We start from the raw sequence: 21040 nt of genomic DNA, 5'->3' as shown, positions 1-21040 counted from the left end.
ACGCTCGTGCACATCGTACCTTGATAATGCTTATGCAACAGTTTGGAACTGTAGAGGTGATTCATTGCAGGAACACCGAGGAATATTAAGTACTTATAAGCTACCAAGATAAATAATAATAATTTGAAATCCTAGTATGCTAATTTTGAAAATAATCTAACACATAACTACAACAATTGTAATCTATTAACTATTAGTAAAACAAAAGTTGCTGACATCACCATTGTCCAGTTTCTACATTACAATTAAAACCTATCAATTTACAGTAGGAAATTGAAACAATTTTAAATAGCACACTAATAAATGACCTCCTACATTGAACTATGTATTAGACAACGTTGGACATATACAATATCATAATTTTGATTATAAAATAAAAAATTTTAAAATTACCAAATATACGTAATTCTTATTCATATTCATGTATAATAGAGATTTATTTTTAAAATGTACAAATTAAAAATAGACTTTATATAAACCGTGCATCGCACATGTTGTAACCTAGTGAACTAATCATTTTGTTAGTTTAACCAATTTGAATCAATTATTTGTTGAAGTAATTGACAATGTTTTCCGACCTACAAAATTTTCTTATGAAGATAAATTACCTAAATAATGAAAATCGCAAATGGTGAATGGATGCGACTCCATTGATCTAGACCTATTTTAAAATGATCGAATCTTTTGACTTATAGACTTACCGGATCCATTGGTAAAAGAAACTAACCCAGATCAAAATTAGTTTAAAAAAAAAAAAGTGGAAATAACATAATAATTTTGGTGAAAGATAATTTATCAATTGAATTTTACCAATTTACATTGTACACGAAGGTGCACCGTGCTCAGGGAGTCAGGATATATTTTTCGTAGAAACAGAAACTAGAAATACAGGAAACCAGAAAATTGAACAATTGTTCTTCGTTTGCGTGGGGTAAGAGGAAAATCCAACAATGATCGATATCCATCATTTCCCATCAATGTACCATCAAATCTTGTACGATTTCACGCAATGAGAAAACGCCTTAAAAGGGTAGGAGAGAGAAATCGGGCAAAAATGAGTACATCATCAAAGAAATTGGTGAAAAATCTGAGATGGACGAGCATAATATTGGGTATCAGCAATGTTGCTGTGATTGCCATTGGTGGGTCACTCTTCTTTTGTGGGCATAGCCAGTCTTGCAGTCGGAGCCAGTTGCTCCCCTTTTTCTTGGTCATGTCTGCTGCTGGGGTTCGTGTTATGGCTATGATACGCTGCGCAATTGAACAGCAAGCTGCTGCCATTGCTGTTCTGGGTTCTTCTCCGGATGCTTCGGTTGTTTCTGATAATCTTTCTCGTGTTCAAAGACGGGTATGTTGCGAATTTGTTATCGCCTTTGAAGATTTTATTTGGGGTTTTTGTTTTCTTGATTGTTGTTGTTTAGTTTGTGTATTGGTAATGTGGATGTCATGTCTAGGGGTAGACTTTCCACCGGGGCCATTTGGGCTCGGCCCTGGTAAATAATTGTAATTAATTAGTTAATAAATTTAAATAACCTTATTTTACTTATAGTCACTAGTTTAAAGCGAGAGGCAAAAGATTCAAATCGCAGCCTCTCTCATATCTTCGGTCAAGATCCGCCACAGGACTTGTCTTGTGATTATGTTTTGAGGACTGAATTAGTGGGTTTGATAGTAGTGAGTTAAGCTGTTTTATATTATTATTGTTTCAGTTTTGTCAAGGAAAATAAATTGTTTGATATTTTGGTTGTTAAGATGATATGGGATGTTGTGGAATGTTTGTGACTTCTTTGCCCATGTCAATTTTCGGAAAGCGTAAACATTTTCACCATTGTGGCTATGTAACTATGCAAGTGTGCACGGTGTTTGTGGGATAGTATTTGTGGATACAATTGTGGTGCTGAAGAGAATTATTCATATTTAAGTGTATGTAACTTTTGAATGATTTCTTTGAGTTAAAGAGGATGGGATGAAGTACAACTTAGATAGAGCATTGACTACCTAGAGTGTAGCTTTAGCGATGATGCTTTTAGGAGTACGATGTGACAAATGTTTTGTTATAGGGAGTTAGTTCATGGTATTACTGTATCAGTGCTTTATGGCTGGTATAAAATGCCTCAAAAGAGCTTTAAGAGAAAGATATGCCGAGTAGCTCTTAGAAAATTATAAAGTAAACTTAGGTCTTTGCCCGTCTGTTTGATGTGGGATCTGTCACCTATCAAATTCTTCTTCGCGCACTTCATATACATGTAGAAAAGTTCTCTTGTTTTTCTTAATGCTAATACAATTTTAGAATTGGATGCCACTATGGAATCTGTTAGGCAATATAATTATACTGTAGCTTTTCTCAAACATTTCTTTGGATGAATCGATTTTGGATATTTACCATTAAAACAATTTTAAGGAAAAGAGGAGGACTAATGGCTTGGGCTGAACGGCTGCATATGTCATTTGTGTCTATTGCTTTAGCCATTTATGAGACTTTATGCAAGTACCTTTTGTTTCGTTTAATTAACAACATTTATGTTTCGATGATTGTGTTATATGATTAACATGAGTAATTGGTAAAACTCATGCATTTATTATGAAATTCTTGATTTACTTAGGGTGATTGTGAAGCAAAGTTTTATTTATTTATATTATTATTTCCCCTGCCCCTCAAGACACTTGTCTACCCTAATAATCTTACCTGCTTCCTACAAAGGAAATAAAGGAAAAAAAACTCACTTAGGGTGATTGTGAAGCTGTGGAGCTTGTTAGAATGAATTGAAATTAAGGTGCTAATATTTTGCATTTTGCATTACTCTGTGATGAGCTACTTTGAATCTTCTTGGATATTGATAAACTAGTTGATTATCCAGTCATGACATGTGAGCTGACAATAAAATTATTAGGCACTCATAAAGAGGTTATTTTTGACTTTTTTTTTTTTTTTTTTTTTTTTTTTTTTTTTTTGTTGGGTTAAAACTTAGGAAAAATTGACATTTACTACTAGTGAAAGTACCTTGTGTTACATTTGCTACCCGTTAAATTTTTTATTTTATTTTGCTACCACCTAAAATCAAATAATTAAAATTTCACTACCACTTAACGGAATCCCTTAAGGTTCCGTTAAGTTTATTAAAAAAAAAACGGAATCCGTTAAGTTTATTAAAAAAAAAAAATTTAAAATTTTAAAAAAAGTAACCCAGCCACCCCTCCACGTCACTGCTACCCTTCCTCCCCCCCCCCCCCCCCCCCCCCCCCCCCCGCCGGCGCCTAGAGCAAACCCACCCCCCTCACTTTCCCCCACCGCAACCAACCTCCCTTCCCTTTCCCCGTTCTTGCTGCCCGACCTAAGGGGAGGGGGAGGGGGTCGATTTCGATGGGGGGAAGGGGAAGGGGAGGGGGGTCGATTTCGGTGTGGGGGGGGGGGGGGGAAGGGAAAGGGGGTGGTTTTGGTTCGGGGTGGGGGTTGGGGGAGCAAGAACGAGGAAGGGATGGGGGGCTGGCTGCGTAGGGGTGGGGGAAAGGGAGGGGGGTGGGTTCGCGTCGGCGTCGGCCGGGGGAGGGGTGGCAGTTGAGGGGAGGGGTGGCTACAAGGTGGTTGAACGGTGGCTAAACCCAACTAACGGAAATAGTAACGGCGTAAGTCATTTGGTAGTGAAATAAATATTTTAGGGATTTGGATTGTAGCAAAATAAAAATAAAAAATTAAACAGGTAGCAAATGTGACACACAGTTCTTTGCGACAGCATATTCTTTGCGTTCTAGATTTTGAATGTATATTTATGGAATTGGTATAGTTTATGTCTTGTACAGTTATTATGTTTAGCTATTACATACCTTGACACAAAATTTATGTTGCTATCATATGTTTTACAGTTAAGATACAAAAGCTGGCTTTGGTGGACGAGGTTTGCAACAGTTGTTACCATGGTGCAATTTTTACTAGCAATGTACATCATGTTTGTGGTGGGTAGTAATATATCATCAAATGACTGTGCTTTAGGTAAGATGTTATGTTCTATAATTATTTAATAAATACACCTTTTATTTACTCACTTCAAATTCAGGTTTGTTTAGCTTTCTTTTTATTAAAAGATCATAACTTTGGTGATTTTAAGAAGTCTAGAGTTCTAGACTATGGAAAAGTAAATTTTCAGACTACAGTGATGGCATATAGAAATTAGCTGTGATTCTTGTCAAAGTTAATCTGAACATGGTGAAATTTAGCAAGAGCAATAATAGGGAAGGATTTGTAATTTCTCAACAAGACTCTTCTTCAAGCAATTTTTTTTTATTTAGGCAAGATTAAAACTCCTACAAAAACATGAAATTTAGCGATTTCAAGATGTAATTTGCTGAACAAGATGACGAGGCTGGGCAAACTCTTGTGCATTTATCTTTTATGAAGACAGTGAAAGATTTTCGGGTATAAAAGGAATGTCAGGTATTTATAAAGGTAGATAAAGGGACAGGTTTTGGGACGGCAGGGGTATTTTGAAACTGTATCTGATAGGCTAATATTACTCACATTTATGAGACATTGTTGGCAAGAAACCTCTTAGGCTCCTATTTCTGACTGCGGTATTAACTGCTTAATATAAAAATTTCTTGTCACATGCTCTAACTGGATAAAGTAAAATTGACAAAATGTGCAATGCCACAAAGTTTAAGAAAAAAGTAAGAGACTGAGGAGGAGAAGGTTGTTGATAAATATGTTTGCATTGTAATACAAATCAGGTAATTGAAATTTTGAAAAATAGTGGGAAACTGTTAATCAGTTTTGAGACAATGAAATATGTAGAAATGCAAAACCGAAAGCAATAAATCAATAATTGTTTTATCTTTCTGAATTGTCTCGTGTACTAGCTCAATGGAGAATGTTTATGTGATGGTAAACCTTTTTGTGCTCAAATTAGGCAATCTGTTGTTTTTGATGTGCATGTTACTAGGGAATTCTTGCCATGCCCATAGGACGTCAGGATATCAAAACTAGAGTTGAAAGGATCAAAGGATTATGCTCAATGTACTGATTGACATGTGACTTCCAATAAACATATGTTCTCATATTCAATTGCAGTTTATCCAGTATCAGAGAGGACAATTGTAAAACATTGGTTGGGTTATGATTAATTTCTTGTTTTTTCTTGTTACTGGCTCCTGTTATTCTGTACTAGTTTTTCCAGATGAGTGATATTTCTTTAATTGGGTCTTTGATATCTTTCTTTTGTCACTTTGGAGGTACTTATAGTGCTGTCATATATAAGCAGCTTTGTAAGCTGCAGCTTCTCATTTTCCTATTTGTCATTTCTTGTATTGGCATTTCCTCCTTTCTTTGTACTTCAGAGTGTTCGGACTAGGCCTTACCTTGGATATGCCTGTAATGCAGTCTCACTTTCAAGTGATGGATGGTGGAGGAAGCATCTGTTGATTGTATTTCTGATAATGGCATGCTTCATAGCAATGCTGCAGTGTTTTGCCAGCTCTGATGTCCTACGATGGAGATCGTTTTATGACATGCAAGATACCGCATGGAAAGCTCATTATCAGGAGGTGTTTGACCACGGTATTCGCGAGGCTTTATGCTGTCTGGGCCGTGTTAAATACTTGTAAGCCACTTTGCAGTTGGCTTTCCATTTAATTTTAGATTATGATAATAAGTTTAAACTTTTTGATTGAATTTTTTTTCAGGAAAAACATGGAGGAGGATGAAGTAAACTCAGTGGCACAAATGTTAGGTGATCTTGTCACATATCGTGCCTCTGGCACAGGACACTTAGAATTCTTGGCAGGTTTGTGGTTTTTTTTTTTCTTTGTACAAACTTCCTATTATGAGCTATTTGTGTTGAAGAAATTCATCCTCCTTATCATTTTATTTTATTTATATATTTAGAGCTTTGGTACATGGTATGGTGTCATTGTTTGGTACAAATAGGGTTACTGGAGCTTGTGTTGTTGGGAAGTTGCCAAAGTGATTTAGATGTCGCAAGGATTTAAAATAAAGTGTAATCATTTTTGGGTGATTTCAAACCGTAGTCAATGATATACTCCATATTACATTGCCTTAAACCGGTTTTCTAAGAAATGCCGACCCGATTAATAATTTCTGGAAAAATTTACTCACTACATGAGCGTCATGAGGGTCGTGATGGCCTTTAACCTTTTTGGAGATGGAGTCTACGGTTACCTAGATGTAATTTTTCCACACAAAACCGAATGATCCCATGAATTTATCACCTCATACACTTGTTTAGGGAAATTACATTTCTCCTAAAGTCGTTTCCTATCCTTTTCACACGATCGCAAGACTTGATTTGATGTATGCATAAGGTTGACTTATAAAAACTGCATTAGACTTCCTGGTGGCATCGTCATGACCTCCACGAGGAAAATTGATGTAGTGAGATTATGGAGGTTTCCACACCTTCCAGAACACATCTTCCACAAAATCTGTAAAGAAATGGAGCATCCTAGAAATGTCTTAACCTTGTGGAATTATAATTATAGACCAACGTTACAAGAAATGCGGTACGGTGCCACGAATCGCGAAATGATTCGGGCGAACCGGTATGCGGAACAAACGCGATCTGTGTCGCTGGTGGTCGCGAACCAGAATGCTGAAGGTGGAGACTCCTAGTTGTGGCTGATCAAAGACGGTTGTTCTTCCTCTACAACTTCTAATGGGCTGTTTCCTCACATTTGCAGTGCAATATTCTCTCTCTTCCTTCTTTCACGTGCATTTGCTTATTTAATTTCTGAAATTTTCTGAATTTTTTTTCTCTCTTACATAGCAGTAACATTTTACTAGGATGGCGGCTAGGGTTTTGTTTCAATTAGTGAATGGGCTTAAACCTCTAACCACTGTGCCTTTTTTTAATGAGCAACTTGGGCCTTTTATTTTATATACTCTAATTTTTTAGCAATCCACTCACCTAAATACATATTTTATTGAGGAGTTGTTATATACTTGTATTTATTTTAATTTCTAATATAAAATCTATTAATAAAAATCACCTATATTTTTTTTTTTTATTAATTTACTATTTCGTACCTAATCGTACCGGATTCACCACAAGTAGCGTTTTGCGTATCCGTACCACAATCATCATCATCTTCTCAATAATCTCAGTAAAGCATAGAAATATATTAGCAAGACCCTAGGCATGATACTAACATGATTAATAACAAATCCTATCATGTCACTAAACAATAAAGATCAAAGCTTTAAGCCTAACATAATTCTAACATGATAGAAGAAATAGGAAGTAACCTAAACATGATGCTAGCAAGCATTAAAAACATCCTAACATGGTACTAGAAATTAATAGAATCTAAGCATGCTTTCTACAAGAAGGAAATAACCTAATAACTTACTTTGATGCCTCGTAGCTGTTTCTATTAGCATAATACACATGTTAGTAAACTTCAATAAAATATAAAATCAAATAATTAATTTAAATAATTGTGATAGAGATTTGGGACCAAACCCTTATATATTATCAACCTTTTACGTTGAGAGCGAAGACAACTTCGAGCTTGATTAGGTGTGTCTAAGTCTCGTGATGGTCGAATGGTGTTTTGAAAAGGCAAGGTTTAGAAAATTAAGAGAGAGAGAATAAACTTTGCTTAAAGAGAGAAGAGAAAGATGGTGATGGTTGATGATTAAAAACTGGCAAAATCCCCGCTATTTATAGAGAAAAACATCCGGAAACGATCAGGGAAAATCGAATTCAAATGAGATTAAAACTGCATCCATCGCGGCGCGACAGGACCATCGCAACACGATGGCTCCATCGCGGCACGATGATGCGGCTAGACAATTTTTATCCGTATGGAATCCTTTTTCGAATATTATTCGATAATTAGAGTCCGTACTTTATCTTTTAAAATCAGATGAAATCCTTTAAAACACTTGTTTTATTCCAACTAAAATTCTTTTTCTTTTCTTAAAATATAATTATTAATCCTAATCTCTTTAGAACTTAAAATAACCTTCTAGATTATTCTAGAAATTAAAGTAATTCCTAATGACTTTAGGAATGATGATTAAATGGACCCTCCATTTGATCATTGGGTCACCTATAATACTCGTTTAATATCCAATTTAATATTTGAGCCATAACTTCCTCATTATTCACGGAACTGTGCTTATAATATATCGTGGGAAAAGTCTTTTCAAGACCCATCCAACCGCACAATTATTGGACCCATATTATGGACCAAACAAACTGGATTAGACATTTTTCATTAATAGGATACGAAATGAATGATTTCCGAAAACAGAAATGAATTAATTTTATTAAAACATTTGAGAAAACAGAGGGATTCACGATACTCTTTAACATTTCACCTTGCTCAATATCAATGACATAAAAGGTATTTATCACTAGGTTTAGTTTTTGGGGAGACACAATTCGGTGTCTAGAAAAACATCATTTGTTGCAAAACTAGTGCGTTGAAGAATTTAGAACTATGAGTTGGCCTATTCTAACATAGCACCGATTGGGCGCACATGTAACGAGCCAAAGGTGACCTGATGTAGCAATAGTCAAACCAAGATTCTTTCTACACAATCTCTCTTGGCAATTTCTGGTAGTACAAAACAATGGAAAATCCTCCAAATATCTATAAACTTATAGATGTCCAATTCTCACTAAAAGAGATTATTATTGCTTCGGAGAGCTATATATGTAAATGAATAGTTAAGAACTGGGGTTAAGTATATTCTTCCTTTGTTTCATTAATATTGCAACCCTTGTCTATTTGGGATGTTTCAAAATAATTGCAACACATTTATTATTATTATTTATAATTTTTTTTTTACAACTTTTACATCTTCTACACCTATTTATTCATACTTGGCCCAATCTTTTTCTCTTGTGTCATATCTATTGGTTTTAAAATTTACAATTTACTTTTAGCTTTTTGCCCTCTTGCTCTTCTTGCATTTAATAGTGTGCCTATCTCAAGTGTTCTGATCTTGTGAAATGGAGGAAGTATATATTATAAATTAGACACGTCATTGGGCTCAGTTGAAATAGTGTGGATCCCATTGTGACAATGAAAAGTATGTTAAGTCCCTATAAAGAGTATAAACTGTACTTCAAAGTTGAATTAATTATGGGAAAAAAAAAATTGCAGTTCTCTAAATTTATTTTGAAAATAGGCTTCTGTGTATTTTGTTTAGTTCTAACAACCAAAGTTATTAGAATTGGGATTCTACTTGGGATTGATAGGGCTGTTTTTAATCCCAATATACTAATAATTATTCATATTTGAAGATGTTTTAATTTTCTTTTATTTTTTATATATGTATTTATATATTTATTTTTTTATAAACATATACAATCATATGTACCTCCTGAAACTAATTAGTAAACGATAACATGTAAGAATGATTTTATCATTTCAAGCTGTTATTGTAGGAACAGATTCTTAAACTGTAGAATCATATTAAATACGCAACACTTCACATGTTAGTCTTGATAGTATTCTAAGATCCTACCATTTCGAGATGCTTCTTTGAATTAAGATTTACTATTAATAACATATTTTGGGATTGTAGAATTCTAGTGTTCTAAGATATGAATCGCAATTTCAACAACCATGTGCACCAGCCCTTCCAGTGGCTTGGAAACGCACCATTTACCCACTCTCACCCTTGCACATTGCTCACTATGTTTTGGAACTTCTGAACTGGATTTGGTAGTCTTGATTTACATCTCTATGTAATGTAATCTTTTCTGGGTAAGTCAAGTGTTGAATATGTTAGTTTTAGAACCATAGTCCACTACTTTTCTGCGAACACTTATCGTCACAAGGTGCTTTTCTTTGTTTGTTTCAACACTTTTCCTGATGCTGTAAGTTATGTACATTGCAGGTCTGGCTCTATTGCAGATGCATAATGAGTATCCTCAATTAGATGCAAATTCTGTTGATGCTCCTGATGATGAAATTCAGGAGGCAACATCATTTCACCCCTTTGCTGAAGCTGCTTACACGGTATGCGATGATAATTTTGTTTACAATTTCTACTGTTAACATGACTATTTTATGATGAAAATTCCTTGTTATATAATACTACCTCCATTCCTCAATGATGTTAACATCTGCCATTTTGGTCAGTTTCTAAATGTTCTTCACATGTTGCTTTTTGGCGTATCCATTTTTCATTTGACCCCTTTTAAGGCCACAACATTTACCCATTTTCATTCACTCTTATCTTTATCCACATAATTCTTACACACTCAATTTTTTGTTACAAACTCTATCGCTTACGTTATTTATCTTCCTCCACCTTTTTAGGCACTTTCTTTGTCTTTAATGTACGTGCATATAGTCAATGCTTGATAAATGTTAATCAGAGATTGTAGTTTCCTATCTTTATCTTGATGATTTTAAGTTTTGTTGTTTTTCTTTGCAGGGTCCATTGCTAGATGTTGGAAGAAATCCCATTTTATTTCCCTGTGCTTGGCTACGCAGGCAAGGAGTTTTTACAGCATGGAGTCGTAACAGGTCTTAGTCTACCGGGTACCTTACTTGATTAAATTGTTCTTTATTTGCTTCAGTATGATGTTTGATCTCATATTTTGCTTTTTTTTTTTTTTTTTTTTTTTTTTGAAATCTGTGCGACTTTGCCTTGATGTAATTTCATTAATCCTTAGTTCCTTTTTCAAGATTAGGCGGCCTGTGCTAGAAGGGGATAATTGGTGTAGAGGCCATGCGGCAGCCTTTCTTAATTATGTTAACTTGCCCCTAGAGTCTCTTCGATGTGGTCGTGTAAATCAGGTTAGTTCTACATATTATGTCAATTCATACCTTTTTTGCTGATGGGAAAAATTTCATAGAGGTCTATGTGGGTTGAATGAATTCTTAGCAAGTTGCCTCAACTTTAAATTTATTCCTAGAGTGGCTTAGACTTTAAGCATATTGGATAGATGGCTAATTTGTCTATAGAACTCTGTACGGATTTTCTATATTACTTGAAAAGTTGATTTTGCAAAATTTTAAAGCCTGAGAATAGGAATTATGAGGTCATACTGCAAGTGATCTGTTTAAGATCTTTTTTTCTTTTTAAAGGAGATATTTTATTTATGTGTCCTCAATGCTTTTCACGTAACTTTTAGATATACTTCCTCTGTTCCAATATTATTGCAACAACTGGACTTTTGCATTATTCATCACCCTTGTTTAACCATATAATATGATTTATACGTTAAACAAATTATAATCTTGTGGGATTTTATTAGATTTGTCTCATAAAATACTTTCACAATATCAACTTTTTATAATTTTTACTCTTATACAATTATGGATATTTAACATATGAAATGTGCTTTGGGATGCGTAATTTCATCCTTGTTGCAATATTATTGGAACGGAGGAAGTACATTTTAATGCATAAGCCATAGGTGATTGTAACAATATAGTGTTAGTGGCTGTAATAGTGTAGTGAAAAGCATTTGAATGTGCATTTGGCAAAAAGAAGGTGATTGTAACAACATAGTGTTAATTGCTGTAATAGTATAGTTCCTTCAGCGTGTGCATTTGGTCAGAGACTTTAGAGATTGTAAAAGGATAATTTGATTTTTAATTTCTTTTATTTGATTTGATTACATTGTCTTTTCAGTGTATAACCATGAGAGATTTACATCTAACTTGTTTTTGGCCTTAACCCCTCAAAAATCACAAGTTGTGCTGCCAATATTTATTTTCAAGAATAACAAAACAATCCTTCAATCTTTCTGTTATTCTTGTAAATTATATCTTGTTTTGTGCTACAATACTGGCCTATTTGGTTACTTTAAATATACTTTAAATGTAGCTAAATATACTTCTGCTATTTAGCTACATTTATACCTTCTAATAAAGGGTTTTGCTATACAGAGCCCTAAGGGCTATGCATAAAAAAACAACAATTTCATAGTATTAATGCTCTTTTTCTTATTCTAATGGAATCTAATATTATTATTGATTTAAAAACTGATTCATTTAATGTCGTGTAATTTACAGAATAAATTGTCATCACACTACATTAAATAACGCATTTAAACTATTTTTATTTTTTTAGAAGGATAGTAAACTGGTTATAAACTCCTGCAAATTTTAAAAATTCTCCATTTCACATCTTCATGTCCCATAAAAATCAAGCATTGTAAATTCTGTAAACACATTCATTCAGCCAAGCAATGAACATGAAAATAATTAGCCTTTTATTAACAAAACATAGCTTACTGCATATTAATTAGAAACATGTCAAACATTTCAAACAAAAGCCATAGCATCTACTCTAAAACTTAAAAATCATCACAATATCATATATATTACAGTACTACCCAAAATTATTTCAACCCAAATTGATAAACCTTAAAAAATTCGTCAAAAAATATAGGCCAAATTTCATGATATCATATGAGTGTTATTCAATTTGGCAGAAGTTAATTCAATGTCTAAATCCGTCCAATTTCAACTCCATATATTACCCTCCAACAATCACTTTTCATCCCAATTTCATGTGGATTTCATTGAATTGGGTTATGCAAAGGATTTTTTGACTTTTACCACAAAAAAAATCACGAAATTGTTTTTTACCACCAAAAATTTTAATTGTATTTTACCACCAAAAAAATTTTTAAAAATTGTTTTTTACCATCTACTGTCAAAAAAACCGTTAAATTTAACGGATAAAAAAAAAAACTCTTCAATTTTCGTGCGCAAAACATGTTGTTCATAGGTTTAGGGGAGCATTTTGGCCCTTTGGGTCCAATTTGAAGTCAAAATTGACAGAAAATGATCGAAAATGCCTCGTTTTCCGTGTTTCACGCAAAACGAGGTATTTTTAAACACGAAAAAAGAAGAATTTCCAATCATTTTTTGTCGATTCCAACCTAAAATTGGATCTAAAGAGCCAAAATGCCCCCCAAAACCCCTAAATATTTTGTGTTTGGCACAAAAATCGAAGAATTTCAAATATTCCGTTAGGTTTTTGACGGCAGGTGGTAAAAAAAATAATTTTTAAATTTTTTTTTTTGGTGGTAAAATAAAACTTTTTAAATTTTTGGTAGTCAAAAACAATTTTGTGATTTTTTTTGGTGGTAAAAGTAAAAAAAATCCTTATGCAAAAGTAACAAATTATAAATGAAACTGTACAATTATGCAAAAGAAGAAAAAAATATTAGACTTTTGGTAGAAGTTATACGTATACCTTGAATTGAAGGGGAAACACGATCAAATGTTATGCTCTATTGTTTTATATATATATATATATATATATATATTGATGGAGTTTTATCATCAGTGAGCTTCAGTTACATATGTATGGGTCTGATGCCCCCACGAGATCTTTCTTTCATTGAGTTTTAACTGTGAGTTTCAGTACGTATTACATATGGGGCTGATTATATTTCTCAGAGAAGATGAATTGAAAGTCAATAACTGAGTTTTTTTTTTTTTTTTCTTGAGAAAATGCATTTTCATTGTAATTATTAGTATAGATGTGAATAGTAGTAATTACGTAATTGGATAAATTGATTAATCAGTTATATTCTATGTTTTCTTGAAAATATAGGAGAATAAAATATGTTATTATAGCATTTGCCTTTAATAAATCAATAATTTCGTCCAACTCTTAATAAGGTTTTTTTAATTTTTTTTATTATTATTTTTTAATATATATATATATATATATATATATATATATATATATATATATATATATATATATATATTATATATATATATATATGTATATATATATATATATATGTATATATATATATGTATATATATATATATATATGTATATATATTTATATTTATATATAGAGATTATAATCCCCTACTCTTCCTTCAAATTTTTGGAATTATATTTTATACCCTCCTTTTAGGTTTTCATCTTACATGCGCTTGTTTCCGGTGGCTTCACAGCCGCCCAAGAAGCCCCCTACCTCCTTTATCACTGTGTGGTCATTTAGGGGCCTTAGCTGGTGATCCGGGCGGTTTCCCTTTCAACGATAAAGCTTATCCTCCAATTCGTATTAAATAACGAGCTAATGAATCTCCTTCTTTTTGCCATTGGACTTTCCAATCAAATTTGTCATAAGATTCACTTCCTCTATTAAGACCGTTCACTTCCTTAATGAGGTCATTCAGTTCCTCTAGCTCCCCTTCTCCTCAGTTCACAAAGACTGATGGTTTCCTCATTTTTTTCATCCACTATCATTTATCACTTTCCTTTATTTGTTCTATTTTTACGTATGAGTCCTTATGACGATTCATGTCAGCCGATTCCAAATCATTTCGGAAGTAAGGCTTTGTTATTGTTGTTGTTGGGGAATAGTCTTTTTAACATTAGCTAGAATTTATTAAAAGCACTAACTAAATTGTGGGGCTTTTTAGTATTGGAATCAGTAAGATTGAGCATAGAATTGTAACAATTGTCACTAAAGAGTCTATGCTGGCAAGTTAATGCAATTAAACTGGGGGATTAACATGATGAGGTGAGGCCGGAAAGTTCTGCACAGAAGGTGGAAGTACCTGTGAGTTTTATGTTTAAGCTGCCAGTATCTATATAAATTTGATATACGGGTATGCAGTCACAAGCAGTAATTTGTCTTGGGGTCTTTATCTCTGGTTTTAGATATGGTCAACTTACACCTAATGTTTGACATGGTTTGATTATTTTATTTACTATAATCATCTTGTAGTTTGAACTTCCCATTTGGTGCTGTAGTTGGAATTTTTTGTCGCGGGATTAAGGAACTTGCAGAACCCTTAAAAATATTTTCTATTAAGAGCTAGTGAATTATAAGCCCATGTCAATGCCCTTACATTGAAACAGCTTTGTCATTTTGGCACATATATCTTATGGACCATCATGTAATTTTAATAGGTTTGCCTCATGATTGCCATGCCTTGTACTTTTATTTATTTTTTCCCTATGCATGTGTTATGGTCCTTGATTTTAATTATTGTTGGTGACAATTTTTGTTATTTTGAACAGGGAAAGTGCCAAGCTGCATACTTCATTGTAGTTTTGTATGATATAAGGACTGTAGTGATAGCAGTACGAGGTACAGAGACACCAGAAGATCTTATTACTGATGGCCTTTGCAGGGAGACCTCCCTCACAACAGAAGACTTAGATGGACTAATAAAGCAAGTTCCTTGTTTCTTCTTATTGCATCTTTTTCAGTTAAAATTGGATTTAGACAAGGAAAACAAAGCATGAAACAATTATGTAATACCCACACTTTTAGATTATAGTCAGATATTGAGACATTCCTGAAGGGACTATATAGTCAATTTGTTGAGTGAAACGTAAGTTTTTGAGCGAGGTGACTTTCGGGAATGTGCAGGGTTGTGTACTTGTGAAGAAGACTATCTATGATATATTGATATGGATGTGATTAACAGATTAGAAAGAGGGTTTATTTACAGATATATTGAATAAGAAGCGTCATCCCTGTACTCCTGTAGATATTCGTTATAGAAATTTATTCTTGAAGGAGAGGAGTATATCTATGTATTTTGGAACATGTAAGTGAAGTGGGTTTAGAAAAAGAGAGTATTTTGAGTACTTGTTTGCTGTTGTTATTGATAGGAGGAATTTCATTAAGGAGTTAGAACTTAGAAGCAGTGTTCAAGATTGCAGTTTTGGTTGTAATCTTAATAGTCTTAATTTACAGAAATGGAAGTGAAGTGGGGACCAAGTATGGAGTACTGATTAAAAGTTTTTTTTTTTTTTTTTTTTTTTTTTTTTTTTTTTTTTTTTTTCTGGGGAATATTATTGATTGAGCCTACAAATTAGGACTCAAGATTCTAAATATTTTTAAAACTCTCAAGGATACTAAGTCCTTCAACATTCTCTAGTCAAGTAATATAGTACTAAGTTCTTGACTTGTCTATATCTTACAACCGAGAATATATGTAAGGAGACTTCTCTCACAACAGAACACTTGGATGATTCATAAAGCAAGCACCTTAATCTTTCATATTGAATCTTTCGTTCCAGCCACATTGGATTCAGATTAAGAACGAAAGCATGGATAAATTATGTGTCCATTTACTGCAAACTCTTTAGTAGGCTCATTCTCCACTAGAAGTTCCTCTGAATTTTGTTAGTGGTAGTTTGTTGGGTGGTCGAGGTTAGCAGGATGAGATGGGAGGGAAATTTTGGGCATTATAATTAGCTATAAAAGGTTTGCTCAAAGTATGTATATGGATGCCAAGGCTCAATATTGGGACCACCAATGTGCACCATGTAAAAATGGAAAACAGTTGTCTGTTACATATTAAAGATCCTATATATCAGGGAAACTATAAGATTTCCTGAAGACAAATTTATATTATGTTCATCCTATCTGGATTTTCTGGATCACTCCTAATGATAATGGATCTTTGCTATTGACTTATGTTGCTGACTGTAGTTGCATTTCTGTTTGCTTACAGTGGCTTGTATATTGATTCTACTATGAGCCAAACTGTTCTTTCATCATTTCCACATCATGGACACTCGGGAATAGTTGAGGCTGCTAGAGAACTTTATCACCATATTGAAGGGGCCTACTCAGGTAAATCATACAGGTCATCCTGTGATTGATGGAATTTTTTAGCCTGCCTTTTACATATATATATATATATATATTTTTTTTTTCTTCATGTATCTCATTCTCTTAAAATTATAATTGTACTCCATGTTTTCTTTGTGCCTAGTGAATTGTTATTTGTGCTTGTTAACCTTTGTTTAATATATTATGTAGAATTATGTAAATCGTGACCCTTGGATTGCATGGTAGACCTAGATGTTAAGTTCTAGTGATAATCTTGAAAGACTCGGGCTAATTCTCTTCTTTCATATTTATTCTCCTCTCACCCTTCCATTTACGGTTCTTTATTCCCTGAGGCTAGCTAATCCATTGATTATTGGGGCAATCATTAGTGATAAATTATTAAATTGAAAACTAGGTACCAGACATTTTTTTCCCCTTTCCATCTTCTCTCCTATCCTACTTCCTCTAATTGCCAGCTCTTGCCCCTTTACCCCATCTGCCAAATTAGTGAAAAGGGGCGATCACCAGTGATAACCTGCAACTAGGAAAGACCAAGGAAACTTAAGACGTTCCTGGCATAAGCTGTTATGAATACTACTTGTTTGTCTCTCTTTTGCCCCTTTTGTTAGTCGTAGCAGTGGCTTCAAATTATTTTTCTTAATGCGTTTCTGTACGAGTTAACTTCCAATTTGAGGATTTTACAATCTTTGTTGAGGTTCAGAGTTTTCCAAGAATTTACTAATTTCCATTTATGTTTTGCAAGCAGTGACCACTGTAGATCGATATATGACTGCTTTCAGAAACAATATCTTAACCTTGTTTGAATTTCTAGTTTGGTCCTAATCTTGAAAGTGTTCTCTAATAGTAATTTAATTGTTGAAGGACCAAGTGGAGTTTCTGCGATAGAATCTGGTGGTTATCTTTCATCACTTCTGGGGGCAGGATGTGAGTGTGATGGTTATGCAGTTCGAATTGTGGGACACTCTCTTGGAGGTTCTATTGCTGCATTGCTTGGTATTAGGGTAACGCACTAATATTTTAGTAGTCAGCATTTCCTTTTATCTATAGAATATTACAGTTTTCTCCATGTCTGTAGTAATCCATCTAGTGTATTGCTTCATTTTTAGAAGCAGCTCTAAATAAAATTTTGGTTTTATGGTCTGAACCATAAATCTATCAAATTAAGGAAAAAGAATAACAGTGATATCAATTTCCAATGTTTAAATTACAATGAAAGTGTTGATGGCTGCCTGTGTATTCTGTTTCCCAATGAGTAATTCTGCAGTGGCTTTGTTTATTTATAATTGTGTTTATTGAAACTGATGATTCAATAATTTTTTGCATTTCTCTGGGATTTTTCTTTAACAACATTATTTGAAGCCAGTGCCTCTCTCATTTCTGTTCAATTTTAGATCTTTATTAAGAGAAATTGATTGCTAAATTTCTTGATCTTTTGAAATGAATGCAGCTGTATGGCCAATTCCGAAACTTACATGTGTATGCATATGGACCTCTTCCTTGTGTTGACTCAGTTATTGCAGATGCATGCTCAAGCTTCATTACAAGGTAGTTTGATAAGAGTGAGGATGAAATATTATGACTTAATGTTTCTCCTGTGTATTCATCGTTACTTCAAAGAAAGGTGAATTAAGTTTTCTTATTTCTCATGCAGCGTTGTGCACGACAGTGAATTTTCATCATTTCTTTCTGTCAACTCAATCTTAAGGCTGCGAGCTGCTGCATTAACTACATTGTCACAAGGCAGCACAACTGATACAGCTATGATTGCCAAATTGGCACAGCTGTTTCTTTATGTGAGCAAGTATCAGAATGGGAAGGCATTGAAGCCACTTCCAGCTGCTGCTATCACTGGCGATGCTACTCAAAGCTGTACGACTGACAAAGTTTACAGAACTCATTCTAAAATCTTTCCTGAAGGTAATGTTTTCCACCCCGATAATTCTTTTTGTTTGCAGCTTTTTCTCTCTCCCTTACTTTCCGTTTGAATTTACATATTAATCTTCTGATGACAGCAAACACAGACCTTGGCAACTACGCATTCCTGCATGATGAATTTCATGCTAAAGAAAATGTCAAGTGCTTGGCCAACGATTTGCTGGAAGATTTAACTGATACCATTGTCCCTGATGAAAATCCTGATGATGATCCCGTATCTCGGTTTATGGAAGTAGTGCCATCATCTGTAAGAAGATCACCTGGTGATCCACCAGAACTTTATCTTCCAGGCCTTGTTATACACTTAATTCGAAGACAAAGGGGAATTAGTTTCCCTCTTTTGAAGGGTTGGGGAGCTCAAGAAACAGAGCCACCATATCGAGCAATCATAGCTGACCGACAAAATTTTAAGGAGATACTCATTTCACCTTATATGTTTCTGGATCATCTTCCCTGGCGGTAAGAGGAATTTGTTCAATTGTTGTATAAATAAGCTTCTGCTTATATTTTCCTCTTTAATTTCATTGGTTACTTTTGTTCTATATCTGCAGATGTCAGTATGCATTGCAGAGAGTGTGGAAATCCCGGAAAAAGGAAATAAATGGTGATGGCTTGCAAATCGTTTAAGATCTATAAATATGACCTATGTCTTATCTGCTTGTACCATCTAAGCGACACACATGGAGGAGAGTCCTTGTGTACAGCAACAAAGAGCTGGATTTGCTTTCTGTTCGCTTCCGCGGTGCTTTTCATGAACAATTCATGTCCTGAAGCGTACGTGATGGTTTTCTTTACAAATATTCTTTGCAGCCTTGCTGTGTGTGACAAGGTGAATTTCTGTGATTCTGGTGGTTGACCAATACTGAAATAATTGTAACTTATGTAAGTGGTATAACACTCATAATTTTTTTTTTAACATTTATGACTTGTGTTATGCTTGGTTATTACGGACTATGTGAATAGTGTAGAATTATAATTACACCATAGATTACTGCATTTTTCTTAAATATAAAATCACAATATGGTCAAGTCTCAAGCATGGAAAAAAAAAAAAACGTGGTCACGGTCGGTCACATTGTTGCGGGAACGGCTTATATTGGTTTAATTGGATCGCGGGTTTTGTTGTGTGAATTTTTTTTTTTTTTTTTTAAAATCGCATAAATAGTTTTATTACCTTGTAGATTCGTTTCTTTGTATTTTTAGATTATTATAGGTAAAAATGTTATAAATACACTACATGAGATTTTTTTAAAAAAAATAAAATAAAAATATGAGAGTATTAAGAACTCTTTTATATTAATTAATTAATTAAATTAATTAAGTTTTAATGAATAGTAAGACCGTTTAGTTACTTAATTTTAGGTGCTATTAACCAAAAAAAAAAAAAAAAAAAACAATAAACAAAATGTATATGAACATAAAAAATGCAAAAAATATATGAGTTTAATATTTATAACAAAGAATTATATAATTACTACCTCTGTTAAATATTTGTTGCAACTTTGGGGTATTATTTGTGAGATATAAAATATTCCAAAATTGCAACTAATGTTTAACTGAGTTGATCGGGCCTGTTCACATTTATTGAACTGAGCTGACCTGAACTGAATTGACTGGAGTTGAATTGAACTAAACTAAATTGAAGTGAAGTGAAATGAATATTTTATGAGAGAGGGAATTTAGAAGCTGAACTGAACTGATTGGAGCTGAATTGAACTAAAATGAATATTTTATGAGAGAGAAATAAGAAGATGAAATGAACTGAAATTAAAATGTGAGTAGGTCCGAAGTATATGAGTTTAGATTATAGAATCTTACCTTATTGGAAACGAATTTGGTAGAGTTGAACATAATTGGGACTAGAAAAGATACTCCATACTCTGTGTTAGAAGTTTTTATTTATTTATTTATTTTTTATTTATTTATTTTTTTTTTTTGAATTGTGATAGTTGTGAGTGACTTGAGTGAAGGAAATTGGAGGGAAACCAAATGGTTTTGATTGGAATTATTTGGTTTTTGTTTTTTTAAGGAAGTTTTTTTTTTTTTTTTTTTTTTTTAAATAAATTACGTATTAATAGAAAAGCAAATTAAAAGTTATGCTGCTTCAACCACAATCTAGTGAGCTTGGTAAACCCGCCTTTTATCTGGCTTATGAATGTTGTAGTGTTTAAAAGAATCCCCTAGCAATTTAATTTCTGAATGATCTAAAGGTAATTAATGTCACCCTGACCATCACCTCAGGAGAGTAACAAGATTATAAGAATCAGTAAATATAATGATGGACTGAATATCTGAGTTTGAAGCCCAACGTAGAGATACAAACAAGCTAAAGCCAAGTGTAAGTTGAAGTGCATAACCCAAATTACTGCCGCATACAATCCTCTAACTCGTCACATCTTGGTTATCTATGCACCAACCCATCCCTTCTTTATGTGAATCTGCGAACCAAGAACCATCTGTCTGTATTGTAATCATGCCAAGTACAGCCGCAAATTTCCCTAGTTGTGCTGCATAAAATCCCACTGGAATCATGTAGGTAGGAGTTAGGCGGG

At 33.6% G+C, this 21040-nt stretch overlaps 1 protein-coding gene across 1 annotated transcript; it reads left to right on the top strand.

Moving 5' to 3' along the window:
* Nucleotides 1–719: 719 nt before the first annotated feature.
* On the top strand, nt 720–19432 carry LOC145585097 (uncharacterized). Its single transcript, XM_081641837.1, has 14 exons — nt 720–1348; nt 3862–3988; nt 5372–5591; nt 5674–5774; nt 9863–9984; nt 10406–10497; nt 10665–10770; nt 14984–15138; nt 16432–16553; nt 17415–17554; nt 18001–18098; nt 18205–18470; nt 18566–18947; nt 19040–19432. The coding sequence occupies exons 1-14, from the start codon at nt 1010–1012 to the stop codon at nt 19113–19115; spliced, it is 2346 nt and encodes a 781-aa protein (XP_081497963.1). The 5' UTR covers nt 720–1009; the 3' UTR covers nt 19116–19432.
* Nucleotides 19433–21040: the final 1608 nt, after the last annotated feature.

The sequence above is a fragment of the Chenopodium album genome, chromosome 2, assembly GCF_948465745.1.
Source record: "Chenopodium album chromosome 2, dcCheAlbu1.1, whole genome shotgun sequence".
NCBI classification, from domain to species: Eukaryota; Viridiplantae; Streptophyta; class Magnoliopsida; order Caryophyllales; family Amaranthaceae; genus Chenopodium; species Chenopodium album.
This window is presented reverse-complemented; position numbering and strand designations above follow the sequence as displayed.

Coding starts and splice junctions, on each gene's coding strand:
- LOC145585097 (XM_081641837.1), top strand. CDS start 1,010: ATGAGAAAACGCCTTAAAAGGGTAGGAGAGAGAAATCGGGCAAAAATG. Junction 5,592..5,673: donor CTGGGCCGTGTTAAATACTT/GTAAGCCACTTT, acceptor ATTTTTTTTCAG/GAAAAACATGGAGGAGGATG. Junction 15,139..16,431: donor GACTTAGATGGACTAATAAA/GCAAGTTCCTTG, acceptor GTTTGCTTACAG/TGGCTTGTATATTGATTCTA.